The following is a 22,221-nucleotide window of genomic DNA, read 5'->3' as shown; positions in this document are numbered from 1 at the left end:
TACTCCAGTATGTGGTACTCTAAATAACCCATCAATTGCAAAACCAAAAATGCTATGAAATTGGTCTAATGACAGTTCTCTATTTTGCCCCAAGCATCTAAATTTCATAATTGGCTTATGGTCTACATCATGCAAATTGAGGGTAGCAGAGAATGAAGAAATAAACTCCAAAACTAGAATTGGATAAACTACCTCTTGCTTATGCACAAATTCTGTCCAACCCATACCATCAAGAAATGTAACTACATTGTCAAATAAGCCAAGAGATTGTAAAGCATCAGCAGATATATACCTAGTAGGTTGTACCCTTCTATCTTTGAGTCTCTTGAAAGCGGCTTTTTGAACCGTATCAGGGAGAGGCCAGGGTAGCCTTGAGACAAATGAGGTTGCCGAAATTGTCTTTTTGCTAGAAGAGGGTGTGGAGGCTAGAGCTTTTGGCTTCTTGGGAGGCGGTTCCGACAATGGGGTGGGTGGGTCTTTGCGTTTGGACAGAGGAGGAGCCGAGGACATGGGTCGCACAAATTTGGACCGGATTTTGCGTTTGTATGTGTTTGGGGGAGGTGGTGGGGGTGTCGTTTGTGGTGGAGGATTGGAAGTGGGGTGTATCGATGACAATGGAGAGACTTCGAGGGGAGAAGCGGGGCGGGAATGTGGAGGGGAATCCATTGCCGATGGAGAAGAGATAGGGGGAAATGAAAATGTAGGGGGAAATTTAGGGTTTTCGTGATGAGAGTGCTAGTGGAGAAGATGGGAGAGAGACGGCGAGAATGCCGGAAGGAATGGAGGTGGAAGGACGGTCGTGGGGTGAAGAGGCGGGAAGTGGAGGTGGAGATTTTTTTGTTTGCCGAAAATGAAGTTGAATCGGGTTTGAAAGAGACTGCATAAGGGAAAAATGATTTATGCATAACCTGTGCACTCTTTTGTACATGTTTCAGAATGATTTAAACTTCAAAGAAATGGCTTATGCACAAGTGCATAGGTCATGCACTGTCCTTATGCATGTTTCGGTGACCCTTGAAATGTTGAGGAGCGAAGTCATGCGGGAGTGCATAAGTTATGCACTCCCCTTATGCATCTCTCGGCAGAAGTGGTGTTTCAGAGAATTGAGTCATGCAGAAGTGCATAGGTTATGCACTCTACTCATGCACTATTCGGCAATTTTTGGAATTTTGGTTGGTGGTCATGCAGATGTGCATAAGCTATGCACTCTGCTTATGCACTCTTCGGTGGGTTTTGAAATTCAGAATCTTTGGTTATGCAGAAGTGCATAGGCTATGCACATTGCTTATGCAGGTCTCGGCAACTTTTGATTTTTCTGATTTCTGGTCATGCAGAAGTGCATAGGTTATGCACTCTGCTTATGCACCCCTCGGCAGATTTGAATTTTTGGAGTTCCTGGTTATGCAGAAGTGCATAACTTATGCACCTTCCTTATGCACCCCTCGGCAAGATTGATTTTTCTGGGTTTCTGGTCATGCAGATGTGCATAGGTTATGCACTCTGCTTATGCACCCTTCGGCAGAATTGGAGTTTTGGATTTTTGATTATGCAGAAGTGCATAAGTCATGCATTCTCCTTATGCAAACTTCGACAGAGAGAGAAAATGAAGGATTTGAAGTTATGCAAATGTGCATAAGTCATGCACTCACCTTATGCAAGTTTTGACAGATATGAAATTTGACAAAATGAGGTTATGCAGAGTTGCATAAGCTATGCACTCTCCTTATGCACTTGCAATAAAGGTGAAAAATGGCAAGAATTGTGGTTATGCAGGATTGCATAAGCTATGCAGTTGCTTATGCACAATTCAACAAAATTAAGATTGCAAAGGAACATGATTTGCAAGTGTGAAAAATACCCTAAAATGAAGAAATATAATTCCATGAAGCATAAACCATGAGAAATTTTCACCAAAAACATATCAATATATACAAAGTGTATCAAAAAGGCATCACACAAGCATGTAAAAGTGGATCCTACATAAAAGATTTTTGAGAACTATGCCATTTTGAGTCAAATTCTGCAAATCAACATTTAGCACATAAAACTCCATAAAATCTGCATGAAGTTGCATCTAACCACAAATGAGAAATGAACTCTCCAAGTTTTGCCAAGAAAATGCAGCATTTCTACCTTGAATTCTACAACTCAAAGAAGCTCAAAGCTGCAAAAATGACTCACTTACCACCATATTAACATTATAAGCACAAGTATTAAAAAGTTACACACCCAACCTCATTAAAACACAAGCCATTTGCTGCAGACACCCTTTTTGCATGAACCAGATAGCAGCTTCAGCAGTTCACCAACCTTCCTCTATTTAAATACATCCAACCTCATCAAAAACATGAGCCATTTTGCTGCGGACACCCTTTTTGCAGCAGAATGTACATTTCCTCTGCATAAACCAGATTGCAGCTCCTGCACAGGTTATGCAGCAAAAACTTATCAGTTCTTTTGAAGGACAAAATTTTTTTCAAGTTAAGAATTACTTTCCCAACAGTTCACCAGCCTTTCTTCATTGAATTACATCTACAAGGGACAAGATTTAACAATGTCAAAAATTTAATTTGGGGAGATTTAAGAGAAAAACAAAATTAATGAAAATGAAAGTAAGTCAACAAAAGCAAAATAAAAGGACTTGGGATGCCTCCCAAGAGGGCTATTTTATAGTCCTTAGCTGGACTCTTCATGAATTTCACTGAAAAGAGGTGAGGGATTGGAGAGCTTGTAACAGTTTGCTCCCTTTATTGGGTCTCCAGTTATGTAATGCTTCAATCTATGCCCATTGACCTTAAAATTCCCAGATTTTTCACTCCAAATTTCAATTGCTCCATATGGGAAAACCTTAGAAATTCTATATGGACCAGTCCACCTTGACTTGAGTTTTCCACGGAACAATTTCAATCTTGAGTTAAACAACAAAACTAAATCACCTTCTTTGAATTCCTTTTTCCTCAGATGCTTATCATGCCAAACTTTAGTTCTTTCTTTGTAAATACGCGCACTTTCATAAGCATCCATCCTCAATTCCTCAAGCTCATTAAGTTGTAACAACCTTTTTTCACCAGCTTGCTTAAGATCAAAATTTAAGGTCTGAATGGCCCAATATGCTCTATGTTCTAGCTCCACAGGTAAATGACAAGACTTACCATACACCAACCTAAAGGGAGTAGTTCCTATAGGGGTTTTGTAGGCAGTCCTATATGCCCATAAAGCATCATCTAGTTTAATAGACCAATCTTTCCTAGAATTGTTCACTGTTTTCTCCAAAATATGCTTGAGCTCTCTGTTAGAAATTTCAACTTGTCCTGAAGTTTGAGGGTGGTATGGGGTAGCTATCTTGTGCACTACACCATACTTCCTCATTAAGCTCTCAAATTGCTTATTACAAAAATGGGAACCCCCATCACTAATTATAGCCCTAGGAGCTCCAAATCTGCTCAAGACGAATTTCTTCAAAAATTTCACTACCACTCTGGCATCATTAGTTGGAGTTGCAATAGCTTCCACCCACTTTGACACATAGTCAACCCCAACTAAGATGTATCTATTACCATATGAAGGAGGGAATGGCCCCATAAAATCTATTCCCCAAACATCAAATAATTCCACTTCAAGAATATTATTTAGGGGCATTTGATCTCTTTTTGACAAATTTCCACTCCTTTGACATTTATCACAATTCAACACAAATTTCTTCACATCCTTAAAAAGATTTGGCCAAAAGAAACCAGCTTGCAAAATTTTACTAGCTGTCTTAGAGATGCCAAAATGACCTCCATAATCAGAAGCATGGCAATGATGCAAAATACTCTGTACCTCCTCTTCAGGAATACATCTTCTAATTAGACCATCACAACATCTCCTAAAGAGTAAAGGATCATCCCATCTATAAAACTTCACCTCATGCAGAAACTTTTTCTTTTGTTGCCATGTCATTCCTAGGGGTAAAACTCCACAAGATAGATAATTCACAAAGTCTGCATACCAAGGTAGTTTAGCAACAAGAGAGAAAAGTTGTTCATCCAAGAAAAACTCATCAATAGGGATTTCATCCAATTCTTCACCATCCAATTTCAACCTACTAAGATTATCAGCAACTACATTTTCAGCTCCTTTCTTATCTCTAATCTCCAAATCAAATTCTTGTAGCATCAGAATCCACCTAATGAGCCTAGGTTTGGCCTCCTTTTTACGGAGCAAATATCTGATGGCTGCATGATCTGAAAATATAACCACTTTTGAGTCAATAATGTAAGGTCTGAACTTTTCCAATGCAAAGACAATTGCCAAAAATTCCTTTTCAGTTGTTGCATAATTTGTTTGAGCCTCATCCAGTGTTCTACTAGCATAATAAATAGCATAAGCCTTTTTTTCCTTTCGTTGACAAGAACAGCCCCAATTGCATAGTTGCTAGCATCACACATAATTTCAAAAGGTAGGCTCCAATCAGGTGGTTGCATAATTGGTGCAGTAATAAGAGCTTGCTTCAACCCGGCGTGTCCTAGAAAACTTCGAATTCCCTTGACATTGGTAGGAGGAGCCATCTTCTCTATCACTTCAACTTTGGCTTTATCAACCTCTATTCCTCTGTTAGACACCAAATGTCCAAGCACTATCCCTTCCTGAACCATGAAATGACACTTTTCCCAGTTTAACAAAAGGTCGAGATCGCACATCATTGCAAAATTTTAGAAAGGTTAGCCAAGCATATATCAAATGAAGATCCATAAACAGAAAAGTCGTCCATAAAAACCTCCATTATGTCTTCAATGAAATCTGAGAAGATTGCCATCATGCACCTTTGAAAAGTGGCTGGTGCATTACACAACCCAAATGGCATCCTTCTATAAGCAAAGGTTCCATATGGACAAGTAAAAGTGGTTTTCTCTTGATCATTTGGATGGATAGGGATTTGAAAAAAACCTGAATATCCATCTAAATAGCAAAAATAAGAATGCCTAGCCAATCTTTCCAACATCTGATCAATGAAGGGAAGTGGAAAATGATCTTTTCTAGTGGCAACATTTAATTTTCTATAATCTATGCACATTCGCCAACTAGTCACCGTTCTAGTGGGAATTAATTCATTATTTTCATTTTTGACCACTGTCATTCCACCCTTTTTTGGGACAACATGTACTGGGCTCACCCAAGTACTGTCTGAGATAGGGTAAATGATCCCTGCATCAAGCAACTTCAAAATTTCCTTTTTAACAACTTCTTTCATATTTGGGTTCAACCTCCTTTGATGTTCAATAGATGGCTTACAATTTTCTTCCAAAATGATTCTATGCATGCAAAAGTGTGGGCTTATTCCCTTAATGTCATCTATGGTGTATCCCAAAACTTTTCTAAATTGTCTCAACACTCTTAACAACTTATCGCCTTCTACGACTCAAATTTGCATTTACAATTCTTGGATAAGTGTTATTAGTGCCAAGAAATTCATACCTGAGCTGAGAAGGAAGTTGCTTAAGTTCTACCTTAGGTGCATCTTCTTCCTTGAATGATGGTTGCTTAAATTCGACTTTTTCCTTTTGTGTGAGTTGAAAAACTGGAGCAGAAATGAATGGTGGACTTCCCTCTAAGTGTTGAGTATATGCAGCTACATGAGGGTTGTCATAATCTAAGCCTCCTCCATGAACCAAACAATTTTCAAGTGGATCTTCTGGATATTTCTTCCTGAAATGTTCTTCAACCAGCTCATCAATGATATCAACTCTCAAGCAAGTATCAGCTTCAGAATGATGCTTTTTCATAGTGTTATTAATATTGAAAACCAATTGCTCTTCACCAACCCTAAGAGTCAGCTTTTCTCCTTTCACATCAATCAATGCTCTCATTGTAGCAAGAAAGGGTCTCCCCAAGATAATTGGAATATTAGAATCTTCCTCCATGTCCAAGACGACAAAGTCAACAGGTATATAGAACTTTCCAACCTTCAGGGGCACATTCTCCAAAATCCCTTCAGGATACTTGATTGTTCTGTCAGCTAACTGAAGAGAAATGTGGGTTGGCTTTAGATCTCCCATGTTGAGCTTCTCATAAATAGAGAGGGGCATAAGGCTAACACTAGCCCCTAAATCACATAGAGCTTTTGTAGAACAAGACTCTCCAATGTGGCATGGAATTGAAAAACTCCCTGGATCCTTAAGCTTTGGAGGAAGTTTCCTTTGGAGGATAGCACTACATTCTTCTGTCAAAGCTACAGTTTCATCATCTTCAAGTTTCCTCTTGTTTGAGAGAATTTCTTTCAAGAATTTTGCATAAGAGGGCATTTGTGAAAGAGCATCAACAAAAGGCACATTTATGTAAAGTTTCTTCAAAACCTCTAAGAACTTCCCAAATTGCCTATCAAGCTTGGCTTTGTGAAATCTTTGTGGAAAGGGAAGTTGTGGCTTGTAGGGCTCAGGAGGTATATATTTCTCTTCTTTTTCTTCAAATTTCTCCTTACATTTTTCTGCACTCTCTTGTTTTTCACTCTCATCAGTATTTTTCTCATTTTCTCTCTTCTCACTGTTTTCACTCTTCTCATCATTTATAACTTTTCCACTTCTTAAAGTAATAGCTTGACACTGCTCTCTTGGATTTTCTGGTTGACTTGGAAGCTTTCCAAAAGATTTAGCACTTGAGGAAGATGCTTGTTGTGCAACTGGTTTTCCAAAGATTCTGTTGTGTGTTTGCATCTGCTCCACCTTACTTTCACCTCTCTCATCTCCTCATCATGCTTATTTTGGTTGGCAAGAATCATTTGCAATAAAGCTTGATGGTGGAATTTCGTTCTTCTTTGTTTTGGTGGAGGGTTCATATTTTTCTGCTGAAAATTAGGTAGTGGTTGCCTATTTCTTTGATATGGAACTTGACTCATTGTTGTGGTTGAAAATTCGATTTTGAACTTGATTTTGCTGATTTCCCCATGAAAAGTTGGGATGATTCCTCCAATTTGGATTGTAAGTTTGAGAATAAGGATTCCCCATTTGCTTGTTTCCATAATTACCAACATATGCTGCTTGTTCTCCATAATCTATTCCACAGCTGGTAGTTTCCTCTGCATAAGCCACTTGTTGTGAACTTCCAGCTGATGATGATGAACTAACCAACATACTCAAATCTTCCATCTTCTTAGCAAGGACATTTGTCAGTGCATCAAATTTTGCATTAATCATGTTGAATGGATGAAGATCATATATTCCAGCAGCTTGCCTTTTCTGAGTTGGAGCTGGTCCTCTTGGACTACTCCAAATATGAGTATTCTTTGCAATTTTCTCCAATAGCTCATAAGCTTCATCTTCATGCTTTATAATAAATTCTCCTCCTGTTTGAGCATCAATGATTCCTCTAATTGCAGGAGTGACATTTGTGTAGAAATTCTGATTTATCATCCATTTTGGAATGGCATGATGTGGGCATAATCTCTCTAATTCCTTCCATCTCATCCATGACTCATAAAGAGTTTCATCTTCTCTTGGTCTGAAAGCTGTCATTTGATTCCTCAGCTCTTGAGTTTTTCCAGGTGGAAAATATTGTGCAAGAAATGCATCAGTGAGTTGCTCCCAATTTGTAATGGAGTTGTGAGGTAAAGAATCAAGCCAATCCAATGCTCTATCTTTCAAAGAGAACGGGAATAGCTTCAATCTTGCTGCATCATCAGACACTCCAGGTTGTTTTTGCATGTCACAGATCATAGCAAACTTCTTCAAGTGTGTGTGTGGATTTTCAGAAGGATGTCCTCCAAATTGAGAATTCTGAATCATTTGAAGAACTCCAAAATCCATCTTGTAACTATTTGCATCAATCCTTGGTCTTGCTATGCTCTCTCTCAAATCATCAAAACGTGGAAAAGCATGATCCATCATACTTCCCCTAGGCACGTTTGCATTAACAACTTCTTCCCCTTGGGCTTCATTTTCATTGTTTTGACCATTTCCAGCATTACCAACACCAATTCTAATTCTTTCATCAGCCATGTCTGCTTCTAATTCAGTCTCTCTCAAAGCTTCCTTTCTTCTTCTGGTTTCTTTCTTGTTGGCCTTACAAAATTTCTCTATTTCAGGATTGAACAATAAGGATGTGTCACTTGAGCTTCTAGCTCTTCTCATAAAAGATTAAAGTACCTGAAAAAGAACAAACAAACACAAAATGAAAAGATAACAAAGATAAAACTAAAAACAACTAAAATGATCAAGAATTCAATCTTAAACAAACAACTCCCCGGCAACGGCGCCAAAAACTTGATGCGTCCCAACCGCAAGTGCACGAGTCGTACAAGTAGTATAGAAAAATATCGATCCCACGAGGAGTCGTGTTAATAATTGAATTTTTTATATAAAAGTTGACTAAATCGAAGTATTTAAAGTATTAAATTAATGGGTAATGGAATATGCAATTTAAATGTGCAAAATTAATATTCTATTCAACAATGTATTAATTAAACTAAAATTGCATCAAATTGAAGTAAGCAAGTTCAAATATGGCAATATTAAAATGGTAAGCAATTAAATTCGATTAGAAATTAACAATGGTAAAAAGGCGATTCCGGAGTTCGGGATTTCATATTCGAGCTATTTTGGGATTTTAAATTGGTTATCCAATCTTGTGAAACTAAATGGTTTTAAGGAGATTAATTCTTAAATCCTTTGAATTCCCTTTCGAGTGAGACAAAGAGTGCCTTAATCAATCCAATCCTACTTTCGTGGACTTAGAATTAATTAAGACCCATTAAGTTCTTTAATTAATCTGTGAATCCTCTTAATCCTTAGCCTATTTCTAGGTCTAAGTTAATTAAGTCCAATTTCTTGATTATCTATCACAAGGCCTTCTCCTTTCGGTGCTTCAACCATGGATTAAGAACATCACTTAATGGGATCCTACACTAAGCATGTCATTAAGCATACAAGAAATGAATAAAACTCATTAAGACCACAAAATATGGATTACCCAATCAAAATCCACAAAATATCTCAAATATTACAACCCTTACTCCAGAATCAAAAGTAAACTACTCACTATCCATAATGCTTACAAGATATGATGAGTTTAAATGGAAATAAAGCTTTAATCTAAGCTAAGAAGTAAGGAATTAAACACTAGAAATGTAGAAAAGTGTAAAGAAAGAAAGAAATCTGCAAATCTTGGTTGAAAATGGTGTGGAAGGTGAAGATGGCTCTTCAAATTCTGCTCAGCCCCCTCTCCTTTTCTTCTTTGCTCCCTTCTCTTCCTTCTAAAATGGGAAAATGAGACTATATATAGCATTTTTCTGACATGGAGCCCTAAAATAGTATGTTCTAGGAGGAATACATTAAGGGAATCTTCTGCCAGCTCATTAATGAACTCTTTATGGGACTGCATAAGTGGACTGCATAAGTTATGCGATCTCTTATGCGATTTCAGCTGATTCGGGTCACTTATGCGGTTTGCATGACTTGGTGCATAGGTTATGCACAATTTCGTGAATGTGCATAAGGGAGGTGAGAATGTGCATAAGCTATGCAGTCTCCTTATGCACATTTCGGCTGGTTCTGGAACAGTGATCTTCCTCCTTATGCAGATCTGCATAGCTTATGCGGCAAGTTATGCACAGTTTGGTCAATGCATATTTCAGCTTGAAAACTTGTTTTTGACATCTTTTTGCTGTAGAAGACACTCCTCAATGGCAAAATTCTCTTTAGTCCTTTAAAAACACCATTTTTCCTACAAAACAAAGTAAAAATTACAAGTTAATCCAAAATTGACAATTATGGAAAACTAACTAAATAACTAATGAAATTAGCTAAAAATGACTAATAATCAAATAAAATGGTTATGAAATTAAACCTAAATGACTATGCAAAATGTATGCATCACACACTCAAGATAATATCAGTGAGAAGCTTAATTCCTACAAGACTGTTCTATTGAATTGGAGTAAGCACCATTTTGGTAACTCGAAGAAAAGAATAGGGGATCTCTCTAGACAACTGGACCACTTGTTATCTTCCCCTATGTCTACTGCTAACTCGGAGGAGATCTCTAAGTTAAAAAACCGGATCAAATCCTTGTGGCAAATGGAGGAACTGTACTGGTTTCAAAAATCTAGACTCAACTGGTTGTTATATGGGGACAAGAATACTCATTTTTTTCACTCTTCAACCATCTCTAGGCGGAAAAGAAATCAAATTTGTAAAATCAAGACTAGGCAGGGGGAATGGATTCAAAATGGTGATTCTATTATACAGGAAGCTTATTCTTTTTTTCAGTCTTTGTATGAAGCTAACCCGATTTCTCCTTCTGATGATATTCTCCAACTAATTCCTAAAGTAGTATCTGCAGAGATGGATTTGGAGTTATGCCGCCCTGTTTCAGAGGAAGAGGTAAAATCCGTGGTGTTTAGTTTGGGGGCTTATAAGGCCCCTGGACCAGATGGTTTTCAAGGAGTTTTTTATCCGAAATATTGGGAGGTTATTAAGGAAGATGTTGTGAACATGGTGGAGGTTTTTTTGCGCGATGGTGTTCTTCCTCCAGCAAATGACATTCTTATTGCCTTAATTCCAAAAAATAACTGCCCTCAGTATTTTGCAGAATATCGGCCTATTAGCTTGTGCAATTTCAATTATAAAATGATTTCGAAGCTCCTGGCAAATCATTTGAGGCCTTGCTTAGACAGAATTGTGTCTCCTGTCCAATCTACTTTTGTGCCGAATAGATGTATTCAAGACAATGTGGTGATAGCACATGAAGCTTTCCATTGTTTAAAGAATAGAAGAAGGGGTAAGTATGGATCTATGGCAATTAAGATTGATGTCCACAAAGCTTATGATAGTGTGCATTGGGATTTCTTGGATTTTCACCAGTGTGTATACTGTGAGATATTCTATTTTGGTGAATGGAACTCAAACTGCTGCTCTCTCCCACTAAGGGTATTCGCCAAGGAGACCCAATGTCTCCATACTTGTTCCTTTTAGTCTCTGATGTATTATTGCGAATATTGGAAAGGGCCGTGTCCTCTTATTCAATTATGGGTTTCAAAATTAATCGCCATTGTCCTATCTTATCCCATTTATTGTTCTCGGATGATACTAATTTATTCGGTCGAGCAACTTTGGATGAGGCGGTTCAACTTAAGGGTCTTTTGGATGCTTATAGTACTTCCTCAGGCTAGCGTATGAACTTCAGTAAATCGGACATCACTTTTAGCTTAAATGCTGCAATGGAGACTCAGAATGATATTTGTAGATTCCTCTAAATGCAAAATTCTGGCAATTTGTCTAAATATCTTAGGGAGGCATTGCGTTTTGCACTTTTAGCTTAAGGTTTTGCACTTAGGGAGGCATTGCGTTTTGCATCCAGCAAAGGTTTTCTTGATGCCTCTATTGAAACTGATTACTTAAAGCTTTCTCAGTTTATTATGCTTCCTCTAGTGCCCATCACTTGGGAATTAGAGGCTATTATTCATGATATTCGATCTCTGTTATCATCTTATCTATCCATTGCTATCTGTTTGCTTTGTTCCTAGAAGTGCAAACTCTTGTGCAGATTGGGTAATTAGAACTGTTCGTTTGGGTTGTCTATTCCCTGGATGGACTTCTGTTCATCCTCTCCAGTTAGATGATTTTCTTGTTAAGGATAAGATGTATTGCTTTTCCTCTTCATGAATAATAGTGATCCTTTCAGAGAAAAAAAAAAATTATATCATTTTGAAGGCGTAGCAGTTTGATGTGGATGGCTAGCATTTATTGCATATATTAACGTGGGATGCTATTACCTTGTTGCTATTCCTTTGGGTTGCGTTCTTGGCTTCACTTTTGGCTTCCGTGTAAAGGTGGACATTCTAGGCCTAATAAATTATTCAAAAACCCAAAAGAAAATCTATCATCTTCTCTTACATATTCATACATCCCAACTAATCATTTTTATATTGTGAAATAAACAGGGAATTAATATGCATGGTGTGGAATGCTAGGAGGTACTATTTTGCAATCTTCCATTTTAGTATAATTACAGCTTCAACAGAGCCAAATTTTTATATAAATTGTAAAATTTATATATTTAATATGTAGATTTCATCGTATATTTTATATCTTAATTTTATAAAAAATTAAATTTAAATAAAAAAAATCTTTAAAAAATTAGTAAAACAAAGATAAGTTTACTAAATGATTGCATATAGTTATATATAATTTTGCATTTAAATAACCAAAAAAAACAAGAAAAAATAATTTAAAATCCTAATCTTTTATGCAAGGATATGTCTCGCTTGCTTTGAGTGGTTGTGGTCCTTTTTGTGGCCATCTTTTAATTTTAATAAAAATTATTTTTCTTAAAAATAATATATGTCTAGCTAAAACTTATCAGCCAATCGCATAATATCTTTCACTTACAAATTTAAACATATCTAATAGTTTTCATTTATTTTGATTGAACATGTTAGCACAAGTTAAAATAGATATGTATTTATTAAAATAGATACGTGTTTATCTCTGTTTCTTATGATAAAATTTTATGATGAGTAGTAACATCTCTAATATTAAAAGTTATTCTTGACAAGTGACTTTTTTTATTTTTAATTGTAAAAAAAAAAAACTTTTCGAGTGTGATAGTTATTGCCCCCTAAATTAGGGTCTGTGATTAAATGGTTTCCTTTAGTCTTTGATTAACCTCCCATTAGAGGATATATTACCAAGTCACAATGAGTCACCAAAAAGTCGCAAGAGCGGACTACCTGTGGTTGATTCACTCATTCACTATAAGCAGAGACAATATTAAGTTATCAATACCAATGAAAGAAATCGAACCGTAGTTAGATGCCTTCAACTTTCAGAGCCTACCACTAAGTCATCACACTCGGTGGTATTCTTGATGAGTGACCTACTTGGCAAGAATCTAAAGAATGTGCTGCTATGCACGAGTGCTGCTTTAAGTGACATTGATTGAACAGGCCCAAATAGTTTGGGTAAAGCAACTCGTGAATCACAATGTTTGCCTTATTAATGGATAATCTAATCACAAATTTGAGTAATTACTGCATGATAAGACAAAAAAGCATGTTAAATTATCGATTATTTTTCAGATTAAGAAAGCAAATAAAGAATCGTGGAAACAGATGGAACATGCACAGTGATAACATTTCAAGAAGCATTCGAACAAGCATCAAGTGATCTACAAGCTTAGGAAGCTAGCTTTGGGAATTTTACTGTAGCCTTTCCTTTTCCTTTTTAAATAACAATTAAATTTTCTAATATGGAACATGATGGAATTAGAAAACCGTCAATAAATTTTCTTTCATTTGTCTCATTCCTTCAAAATTCAGAGGTAAGGATGGTAGATGATGAATTGTTCAATCAAATTCATTTTTTTTTTTTTCCTAAAATCTTTGCTGTTATTTGTTGATTTCTTCTTTGAATTCGATATTTTCTCGTTTTCCATGACTTTCTTTAAGAAATAAAATATGAGTTTATGGCTTTTTTTTTTGTTTAAAATTTTATATTTGATTTTTTTTTAATTACCAATATGTTGTTTCAATCCAATTTCTCTCTTTTAAAAAAAATTAAAAATAATATATAATTAAAATTAATTTAATTTGATTCAATTCATTATTAAATTAATTTGATTCAACCGAAACTTTGAATTAATGTGATTAATTTCATTTTAATATTTTTTATTTTATTTGATTTTATATTAATCACATGAAAGGTTTATATTGTTTTTTTAATTTTATATTTTTTTCCTTATAATAAAGATATTATCTTTCAAGTCAAGATTCAATATTGATCGTGAGAATTTCTATTTACTCTTAATTATGCGAAGAATTTTTATCTAAATTAATTCTATATTGATTTAAAATATAAATATATAAAATTTATATATTTAATAAATAAATTTTATTATATATAAATTTATAATAAATCAAATTTAAATAAGAAGCCATCTTATATATAATTGATAATTGATTGGAGATTGAAAGAACAAAAAAAAAAAAGAAAGAAAGAAAACAACATAACTCTGTATACATTATTATGCTTGTTTTGCTCTTCAGTCAAATCAAAGATAAAAGATATCTCCGATCATTAAACTATGACTTTTTGACTGTTTGTTAATAATGTACGCATAAAAAGCATTTCACCTTCCATTGACTTTATAAAAATTTAAATAAAAAAAAAAAAAAATCTCCATGACTCCATCCTCTGATCCTTTTCAATCCTTTTATATTTAACCTAATACCATTAATTTCTACCCATCACCATCCAATAGCCCATTCATGGAGTCTCAGGATGAACTCCAGGAACCCATTTTACAGTCACTGCCTGATCCACCTGCCCATTCTGAAGGGAACTCCAGGCTCGAAAAGGTGCTGAACGATCACCAATTGCCGTACTTCAAGCGCCTCCGTTTGGCTTCATGGATTGAACTTAAGCTCCTCTTCCGCCTGGCTGCACCGACAGTTTTTGTTTACATGATCAACAATTTGATGTCCTTATCCACCAGAGTCTTCGCCGGCCATCTCGGTAATCTTGAGCTTGCTGCTGCCTCTCTTGGCAATAGCGGCGTCCAACTCTTTGCCTATGGCCTCATGGTAATATGGATATCAACACAAATAAATGTCTGTGTCGGATGGATCAGTTCAGTGTTTTTTCTCATTTGGTTTAATCTTTAATTTTTGTTCTTGTAGTTGGGGATGGGAAGTGCAGTGGAAACTCTATGTGGTCAAGCTTATGGAGCTCACAGATATGAAATGCTTGGCACATACCTCCAAAGAGCAACGGTTGTGCTAACTATGACTGGGATACCAATTACTATGATTTACCTTTTCTCAGAGCCTATCTTGCTCTTACTGGGAGAGCCAAGCAAAGTGGCAGCAGCAGCCGCAGTGTTTGTTTATGGTCTAATACCTCAAGTTTTTGCTTATGCTGTGAATTTTCCGACACAAAAATTCCTTCAAGCTCAGAGCATAGTGAACCCAAGTGCTGTTATATCAGCAACTACTCTTGTGCTGCACTTATTTCTCACCTGGCTTGCAGTGTATCAGATGGGTTTGGGATTAATAGGCACTTCATTGGTGTTAAGCTTGTCATGGTGGATCATAGTTGGTGCCCAGTTTATTTATATATTGAAAAGTAGTCGGTGTAAGCAGACATGGAATGGTTTTACCTTGCAGGCCTTTTCTGGACTTTGGGAGTTTGTGAAACTATCACTAGCATCGGCAATAATGCTGTGCTTGGAGACTTGGTACTTTCAGATATTAGTGTTGATTGCTGGTCTGCTCAAGAACCCTGAGATTGCCTTGGATTCCCTTGCCGTATGGTAAGAATGTAATTTTTTTTAATTAAATTAGTGAAATTTTAGTCTGTAGATAGAACTCCAAATATGAATTCCCCATTTTTATAAGATATATAATTTTATTTATAATAAAATTCAAGAAAAATTTAACATGGATTTACTAAGGGCAACCAACACTTTTCAAATCACTGAAAAAATAAATAAAAAAATCTAAAAATTTAACATGAAACTTCAATTCAAAGTAAAAGGGGCAAGACAACCATAAAGCTAGCAAATCATGAATTTTCCATAATTTGAAATTTTTATTTATTTTTATTTCTCTAATTAATTAACAATTCTTTTTCTAGCTATTTATTGAATATAGGCCACATATTTGTATTTTATATTCACACAAAGATTGAGATTGTGCAGTTCTAACTATGTGAAGTAATTGTGATTTGGTTGATTCAACGAGAAGATTAGAATATGAACAAAATACTTTTCTTTTACATATATATAATTTGTTATGTTCCCATTCACTTTTTTCCCTTCTCTCCTCCCTTTTAAGTTGTCAATTTACATAGAAGAAAACAATCCCTAGCTATTAAAGCTAATATGAAATAATACACTCTTTATTGTATAAAAATAAATATTTAAAGCGTAAAATTTATAAATAAATATGTTTATAGGTGATCCAACATTAAAATAAAATAGATTTTGATATTATATAAAACAATAAATCAAGTCTAATTTCACTTAAAAAGTTAGTTAAATAAGTAAATTTTTTCAAGTCTTATATTTAATTTAAATATTTTATCTCAAATTAAATTGGGATAATAAATTTAAAAATAAATTTAACATATTTTAATTTTAAAATATTAAAATAATAAATATTTTTTATAATATTTAAAATGATATTTTAAGGAAAGTACTTTTTAATTTTAAAATCTAATATCAAAGGGGCCCTAAGAATTATTAATTACATGAGCAGTATCCAGCAGCTTTTGTTCACTTATATATGCGGTTGTGAGAGAATTATTGGCATATACCTCTATGTTGTAAATCTGACACTAGCTTTCTCCAAAAACTTGTCAAAGAACTAAAGATGCTTAGAAATCTCTTTTTAAATATGTCAATAAAAATATTAAATTAATTTAAAATTAAATTTAACATATTTTAATTATAAAATTTTAAAATAATTAAATAATTTTTTTCTTAATATTATAATGATATTTATTAAAAAAAAATTTACCTATTAAAACTTTTTCGCCTTGTTTGAATCATGATTTACCATTGTTTCATAATGATAAATAAGATTTCTGTCTTTATTTGAGAATATTAGTCATGAAAAAATGGTGATTTTTGGTCATCATTTTACAATGGTTTTTTTTTTCAACCCACCAATTTTATGGGTTGAATAATTTAAAGTTTATATATTTCTATTTTATTTTTACATAATTTATAAAATTTCAAATTATATTCTATTATTTTATTATAGAATATCTTTCATTAATTAAAATAAATGAAATATATCTTTAAATATTATAACATTATTTATAAATTAATATTTTATTTAAATAACTATCTTTGAATCATTTATATATTTAAAATAGTAAATATTGTTTTTGTAATTTTTATATTTATTTTACTATACTAAATTATATAATTAAACAAGAAAATATTATTAAATTATTTTGTATCATATATTTTTTAAATATATTAATAATAAAAATTATCATAAAATAACATGCAAGAATTAGTGTCTAAATGTTCTTGATGATTAATACCCTTTTTGCAGTACCGCTGTAAGTGCGTTGCTATTCATGGTCTCAGTCGGATTCAATGCAGCTGCAAGGTAATAATTTTAATTAACTCGATCGGGTATTACGAGTAGGATTATTGGATTTTACCAATAAAATAACTCTCAAATTAATTGATTTATGAAATCAAAATGCTAGTTTCATGAGAAATTAAGAGAGCATTGTTAATTATTTCAATGATTGAATTACAGTGTCAGAGTTAGCAATGAATTAGGAGCAGGGAATCCCAAGTCAGCAGCATTCTCAGTTGTGATGGTGACTCTGGTTTCCTTCATAATAGCAGTTATAGAAGCTGTGATTGTGCTTGCTCTACGCGATGTAATTAGCTATGCTTTCACTAGTGGAGAAACTGTAGCCAATGCTGTCTCAGAACTTTGTCCTTTTTTGGCAGTCACCCTTGTACTTAATGGGGTTCAACCAGTCCTCTCCGGTAAGAATTCTTCTACTCAGGTCCTGTCTCTCAGCAAGAGAACTTCAAGTTTCCACAAGTGCTTAACTGATATGATAAAAAGAATCAACTAATATGATGGGCAATGTGACTGCTGGCTTGTATCGTCAATATATGTTGGTCGGCTAATTGACAACTTCATAATTGTGAAGGGGTTGCTGTTGGGTGTGGATGGCAAGCATTTGTGGCATATGTAAATGTGGGATGCTATTATGTGGTTGGAATTCCTGTGGGTTGTCTTCTTGGGTTTAAGTTCGATCTTGGTGCAAAGGTAAAATCAAAACCTCTTATATAATTATTGTATATATAATGAATGATGAATAACCATTCATTATGATAAAAAATTATTATATATACAATGGTTATATTTTAAAATTTCTTCTGAACATCGTTAATATTTCATGCATGTATGTTTCCTTTTTCTAATCAGCAAACCCTGTTCTAATCCTAGCTTCTTCTATAAAATATTCACAATTTTCTTTGAATATTTGTGAATTTAACAGGGAATATGGGGTGGGATGATAGGAGGAACTGTGATGCAGACTTTCATTTTATTATGGGTGACTTTGTGCACAGATTGGAACAAAGAGGTAAATGCTCAAAGGACTTTGAATGAGTTTAATTACTATGCATGAATATTATACTGCCAGATTTCTTGTTAATTATTTATGAATTATTGCAAGTTAATTAACAACTGATAGGTACCCTCAAGAGTAAAGCATTTATATAGAGAAAATGTACAATGCATTATAATTTTGACTTTTTTTTTTCTATTATAAATGAACATGTACCTTGAAGGTCCATAGTCAGTGTGACAACAATGCCTGATATTAATTGTCACCCCAACTAATTTTCTTTTCTTGAAAATTATTAATTACATAATGTCTTGCAAATTTTATATTTTATTTAGTAATATTATTATTTAAATTGTTATTAAAAAACATTAATTTAAATATTTATTATAATACATAAATAAAATTATGAATAGGAAGAAACAAATAAAATTATTAAAAATTATATACATAGATGATCATCTTATATATTATCTATTTAATTTTTATCCTTTCCTTAAACTGAGTTCTTCATCCATGAATAGATTATAATACTCTTATTTAAATTTAATTTTAATCAATTCAAATTTGATTTTAAAGAAAAACATAAGAATCCAATACATAGAGTTAAATATATGGATTCTGATGTATATCCATACAATTTTAAGTTTCCATTATATTTATTTCACTATCTATTATATAATCATATATTTATAATAAACTATATAAATTAATTCATAGTCTAGACGTGTATATTATTTATGTAAATAAATTACTGCACAACTTGTTTAAAATAAGAGCTTCCAAAAATTAAGAATTAGTTAAACTTGCACACTCATTTGTCCTTTTGTTACTCGTATAAATGATTTATAAGATTCTTATATATATTACTCAAAGTGTGCCAATTTTTTAGTCAAAAGATGTATCTCTTCATACATGTAAATATTAACAAGAGTTGTATCTCTTCAAGCAGCTGTTACATTTTTTAACCAATGTACATAACTTTTAGATTTTGTTACCTTTTGACAATATATATGATTTTTGAATTTTAAATTTAATGAATCTGAATTAACCCCATGAATGATCAGACCACATTTTCAACATATTTTAAATTAATCTAAGAAAGATGTGTCTTTGTTTCAGGTAGAGAAGGCTAAAATGCGTTTGGACAAATGGGATGACAAAACAAAGCAGCATCGACCATCACAGGATTTCTCACATTCATAAATAAATGTTCTGAACAAACATTAATTAACCAAATTATTTTTTCAATTATCACCACATGTCGAATGTGGCTGATTATTGTTAACCGTTTGATTGCTGGACTTCGTGAGAGCAAAAGCTAAAGCATCTCTTTTAATAATTAAATTGAAATAATTATGCTTATTGAGCCCCTACCTTCCATCAATAAGGTTTTCTTCAACAAGAGAGGCGGATGCCTAATGATCTTAATCCCAAGGTGTTTGTGAATAAATCTGTTCCAAATTCAAGCACTTACAAGATGGCATTGCTGCTTTTTGTGGGTCGATTTTATTCCTTGTTGCGCTGATTTTGTTTGCCAATTTGTGGCTTTCCTTGTTTTTTTCGTTGGTTTTATATTCTTTGTTCTTGATTTGTAGTTGATTTTCTATAGTTTGCTTCTCTATTCTCTTCTTTAATAAAATATTTTGCTTATAAAGGAGAAATTATTTTGTAAATATTAAAAAGTGTCTTTTCTTTTTTTTAAAAAAAAATTATGTTACATTGTATTGTTTTTTATAATTTATTAAATTATCTCGCACATGAGAAGATTATAGAATACTTTTAGCACACACAAAGCAACATAAACTCTTAAAACCTATTTAATAAGATTACTTCAATTGTCTGAGCCTCTCTCTCTCTTTGTCAATCATTTCATTAACCATTAATGAATTTATATTTTAAAAATATTAAATCAATATAAAAAATATATATTTTTAAAATTATTAAAAAATAATTTTAAAATATACAAACTTAACCTGAAAATACTTTTAGTTATAAATACATAAAAAATTTTAAAATCTAATTAATTGCCATCCAATTTAATTACATAAACTTTATTTTCTTTTATTGAACAATATTAAATTGAAAAATAATTTTACTGTAACGGGAGTATTAACTCCCCCTACCTTTAAACCAATAATATCAATAATATGGAAAGCTCAGCACACCCTCACAATTCTCAAATCACATATATCAACATTTGAGAGCTCAGCTCCTTCTATCATCAATAATAAACATCTCATACATCTATGCAATCTCATATAATCAATTTTACAACTTCAAAATTAAGTTATTATAACCCAAATAAAAATACAACTATTAGTTCATACGGAGTACTAGATTTAAATAAAAGACAATAAAAGTAAATTAAAATATTTTCTGTTTAAACCTGTGGGGAAAGAAAGCAGGTTAATCACAAATAAAGTTACCTGTCACCTGAGAAAAAATAATTGAACATGAGTGAGCGTTCAGCTTTGAGAGTAAGATATTGATTTTAAATATAATTTCTATAACTATCTAAATCTAATGCATTCCTATATATGAAATGCAATACGTTTACATAGTTTAAACAATTCAACCAATATTAGTACAAAAGATAACTTGGAGCATGCAAGTACTCATGTGTTACATCAATACATATATGGGAGCTAATCCCTATATAGCTTTCTTAATCTAATAACTGCCAATAAGGTCAACTCAAGCTGGACTTTCGCTTAATAATCCAAGTGCAGGGGCTAGCGAGATCAACTCAAAGCCGTGCTCACCCCGACTTATCCATATATAAGGTCGGGTTCCAGCGAGTCAAGCTCCAGCCATGACTACCCATTGTAACACTCTCATATTAGGCAGTTCCATACGTTTTAATATTCCGGTGACCAATGTTTTTCGAATAGTTAGGATGTCTTGAACCATATTTAAATCCTATAGAAAAATCATAAATTAAATTAATAAAGATCAAATGCGGTTGAATGAAAATAAGAAAAATAAAGCACAAATAGGTTAAATAAGCCTAAGTCCCGGCGATGGGTGACCGACACGAAAAGTGACTGTAAGATCAGTTACTACCCTAAATTGGTATGGAACTCTATAGAGACATTAATAAAGGATTAATATAGAAATTATTAGAAATTAGAAAATAAAAAAAATGAAAAGAGAATAGGCACAAATAAGGGAATTAAAACCTAAGGACTCATCAGGTATTATGGAAAAAGATGTATTATAACCCGATGAGGGGCATTTTGGTCAATTCACTTCAAGAGTTGACGTTTGACCTGAATGTCCACTAAAATAAGTGAGAGTAAAATATTGAAATTGAATTAAAATTGTGAAAATGTGAATGGAAAATTAAACGGGACACATGAGGAATTAAGGAAATTGTATTAAAAATAATAATAATAATAAAAATTTTAATTTTAATTTAATTAATTTATGGATGATTATCTATAAAGAAGACAAAAGAATAAAAAAAAAAAAATCAATTATTCCATCTTCTTCTCTCCATAGGCAGGCCGCCCTCTCTCTCTCATTCCCTTTCTCCCTTCCTCCATTAACAACATCTCCAAGCTCCATAACCTCAATTTCTTCCCTAATAACCATACAAAAATTAGTAGAAAACCTCTAATTAGTTTATGATTTGAAGATTGAGAGCAAGAAGAATAAGTAAACTTAAAGAATTAGAGAATTGGAAAAGCTCCATTGGAGGTAAGTCATCTTACAAACTTGGAATTATTATGTATACATGGAATTAGGGTTGATTGTGGGGAAATTACTTGGGAAAGCATGAAAATCATGCATGATATGGGGGCATGGATTTTCGGCCAGCTTGGGAAATTTAGGGTTTTGATGTGTTTGATGAAATTAAACATGAATTATAGCTTAGGTGAAGTTGTATACATGAATTAGTTAATTAAATTTGATTGAAATTGTTGAAATTGAAGTTGAGCAATTAAGGCTTTGGAGAAATTAGGGTTTTTTTTGGTATGAAGTGCAATTAGGGTTATTGATGTTGAATTATGGTCAATTATTATGCTTTGGTTGAGAATTGGTGTTGGTTTGGTGAAGGGATTGATGAAAATGAAATTGAACAATTGGTGTTGAATCTGGACACTTGAGTTCAGTGTGTTTAGAAGCCTATAAATTAAGC

The 22,221-nt window shown here is 33.3% G+C and overlaps 1 protein-coding gene and 1 non-coding gene across 2 annotated transcripts; both read left to right on the top strand.

Moving 5' to 3' along the window:
* Positions 1–7,398: 7,398 nt before the first annotated feature.
* Positions 7,399–7,505, top strand: LOC131170865 (small nucleolar RNA R71). The gene has a single exon (XR_009141630.1). It is a non-coding gene; the product is annotated as a small nucleolar RNA R71 (small nucleolar RNA).
* Positions 7,506–14,155: 6,650 nt separating this feature from the next.
* LOC131170715 (protein DETOXIFICATION 40-like) lies at positions 14,156–19,446 on the top strand. The gene is made up of 7 exons (XM_058130445.1): positions 14,156–14,554; positions 14,651–15,282; positions 17,036–17,092; positions 17,249–17,487; positions 17,658–17,776; positions 18,009–18,095; positions 19,200–19,446. The coding sequence occupies exons 1-7, from the start codon at positions 14,240–14,242 to the stop codon at positions 19,281–19,283; spliced, it is 1,533 nt and encodes a 510-aa protein (XP_057986428.1). The 5' UTR covers positions 14,156–14,239; the 3' UTR covers positions 19,284–19,446.
* Positions 19,447–22,221: the final 2,775 nt, after the last annotated feature.

Source organism: Hevea brasiliensis, chromosome 11 (genome assembly GCF_030052815.1).
Source record: "Hevea brasiliensis isolate MT/VB/25A 57/8 chromosome 11, ASM3005281v1, whole genome shotgun sequence".
NCBI classification, from domain to species: Eukaryota; Viridiplantae; Streptophyta; class Magnoliopsida; order Malpighiales; family Euphorbiaceae; genus Hevea; species Hevea brasiliensis.
Note: the sequence above shows the minus strand (reverse complement) of the source record. Positions and strands in the feature narration are given on the sequence as shown.

Excerpts from the sequence above, each read along its gene's own strand:
- LOC131170715 (XM_058130445.1), top strand. The coding sequence starts at position 14,240 with ATGGAGTCTCAGGATGAACTCCAGGAACCCATTTTACAGTCACTGCCT. Across the intron at positions 17,777-18,008 it reads AGTTCGATCTTGGTGCAAAG|GGAATATGGGGTGGGATGAT; the intron begins GTAAAATCAAAA and ends TGAATTTAACAG. Across the intron at positions 18,096-19,199 it reads GCACAGATTGGAACAAAGAG|GTAGAGAAGGCTAAAATGCG; the intron begins GTAAATGCTCAA and ends TCTTTGTTTCAG.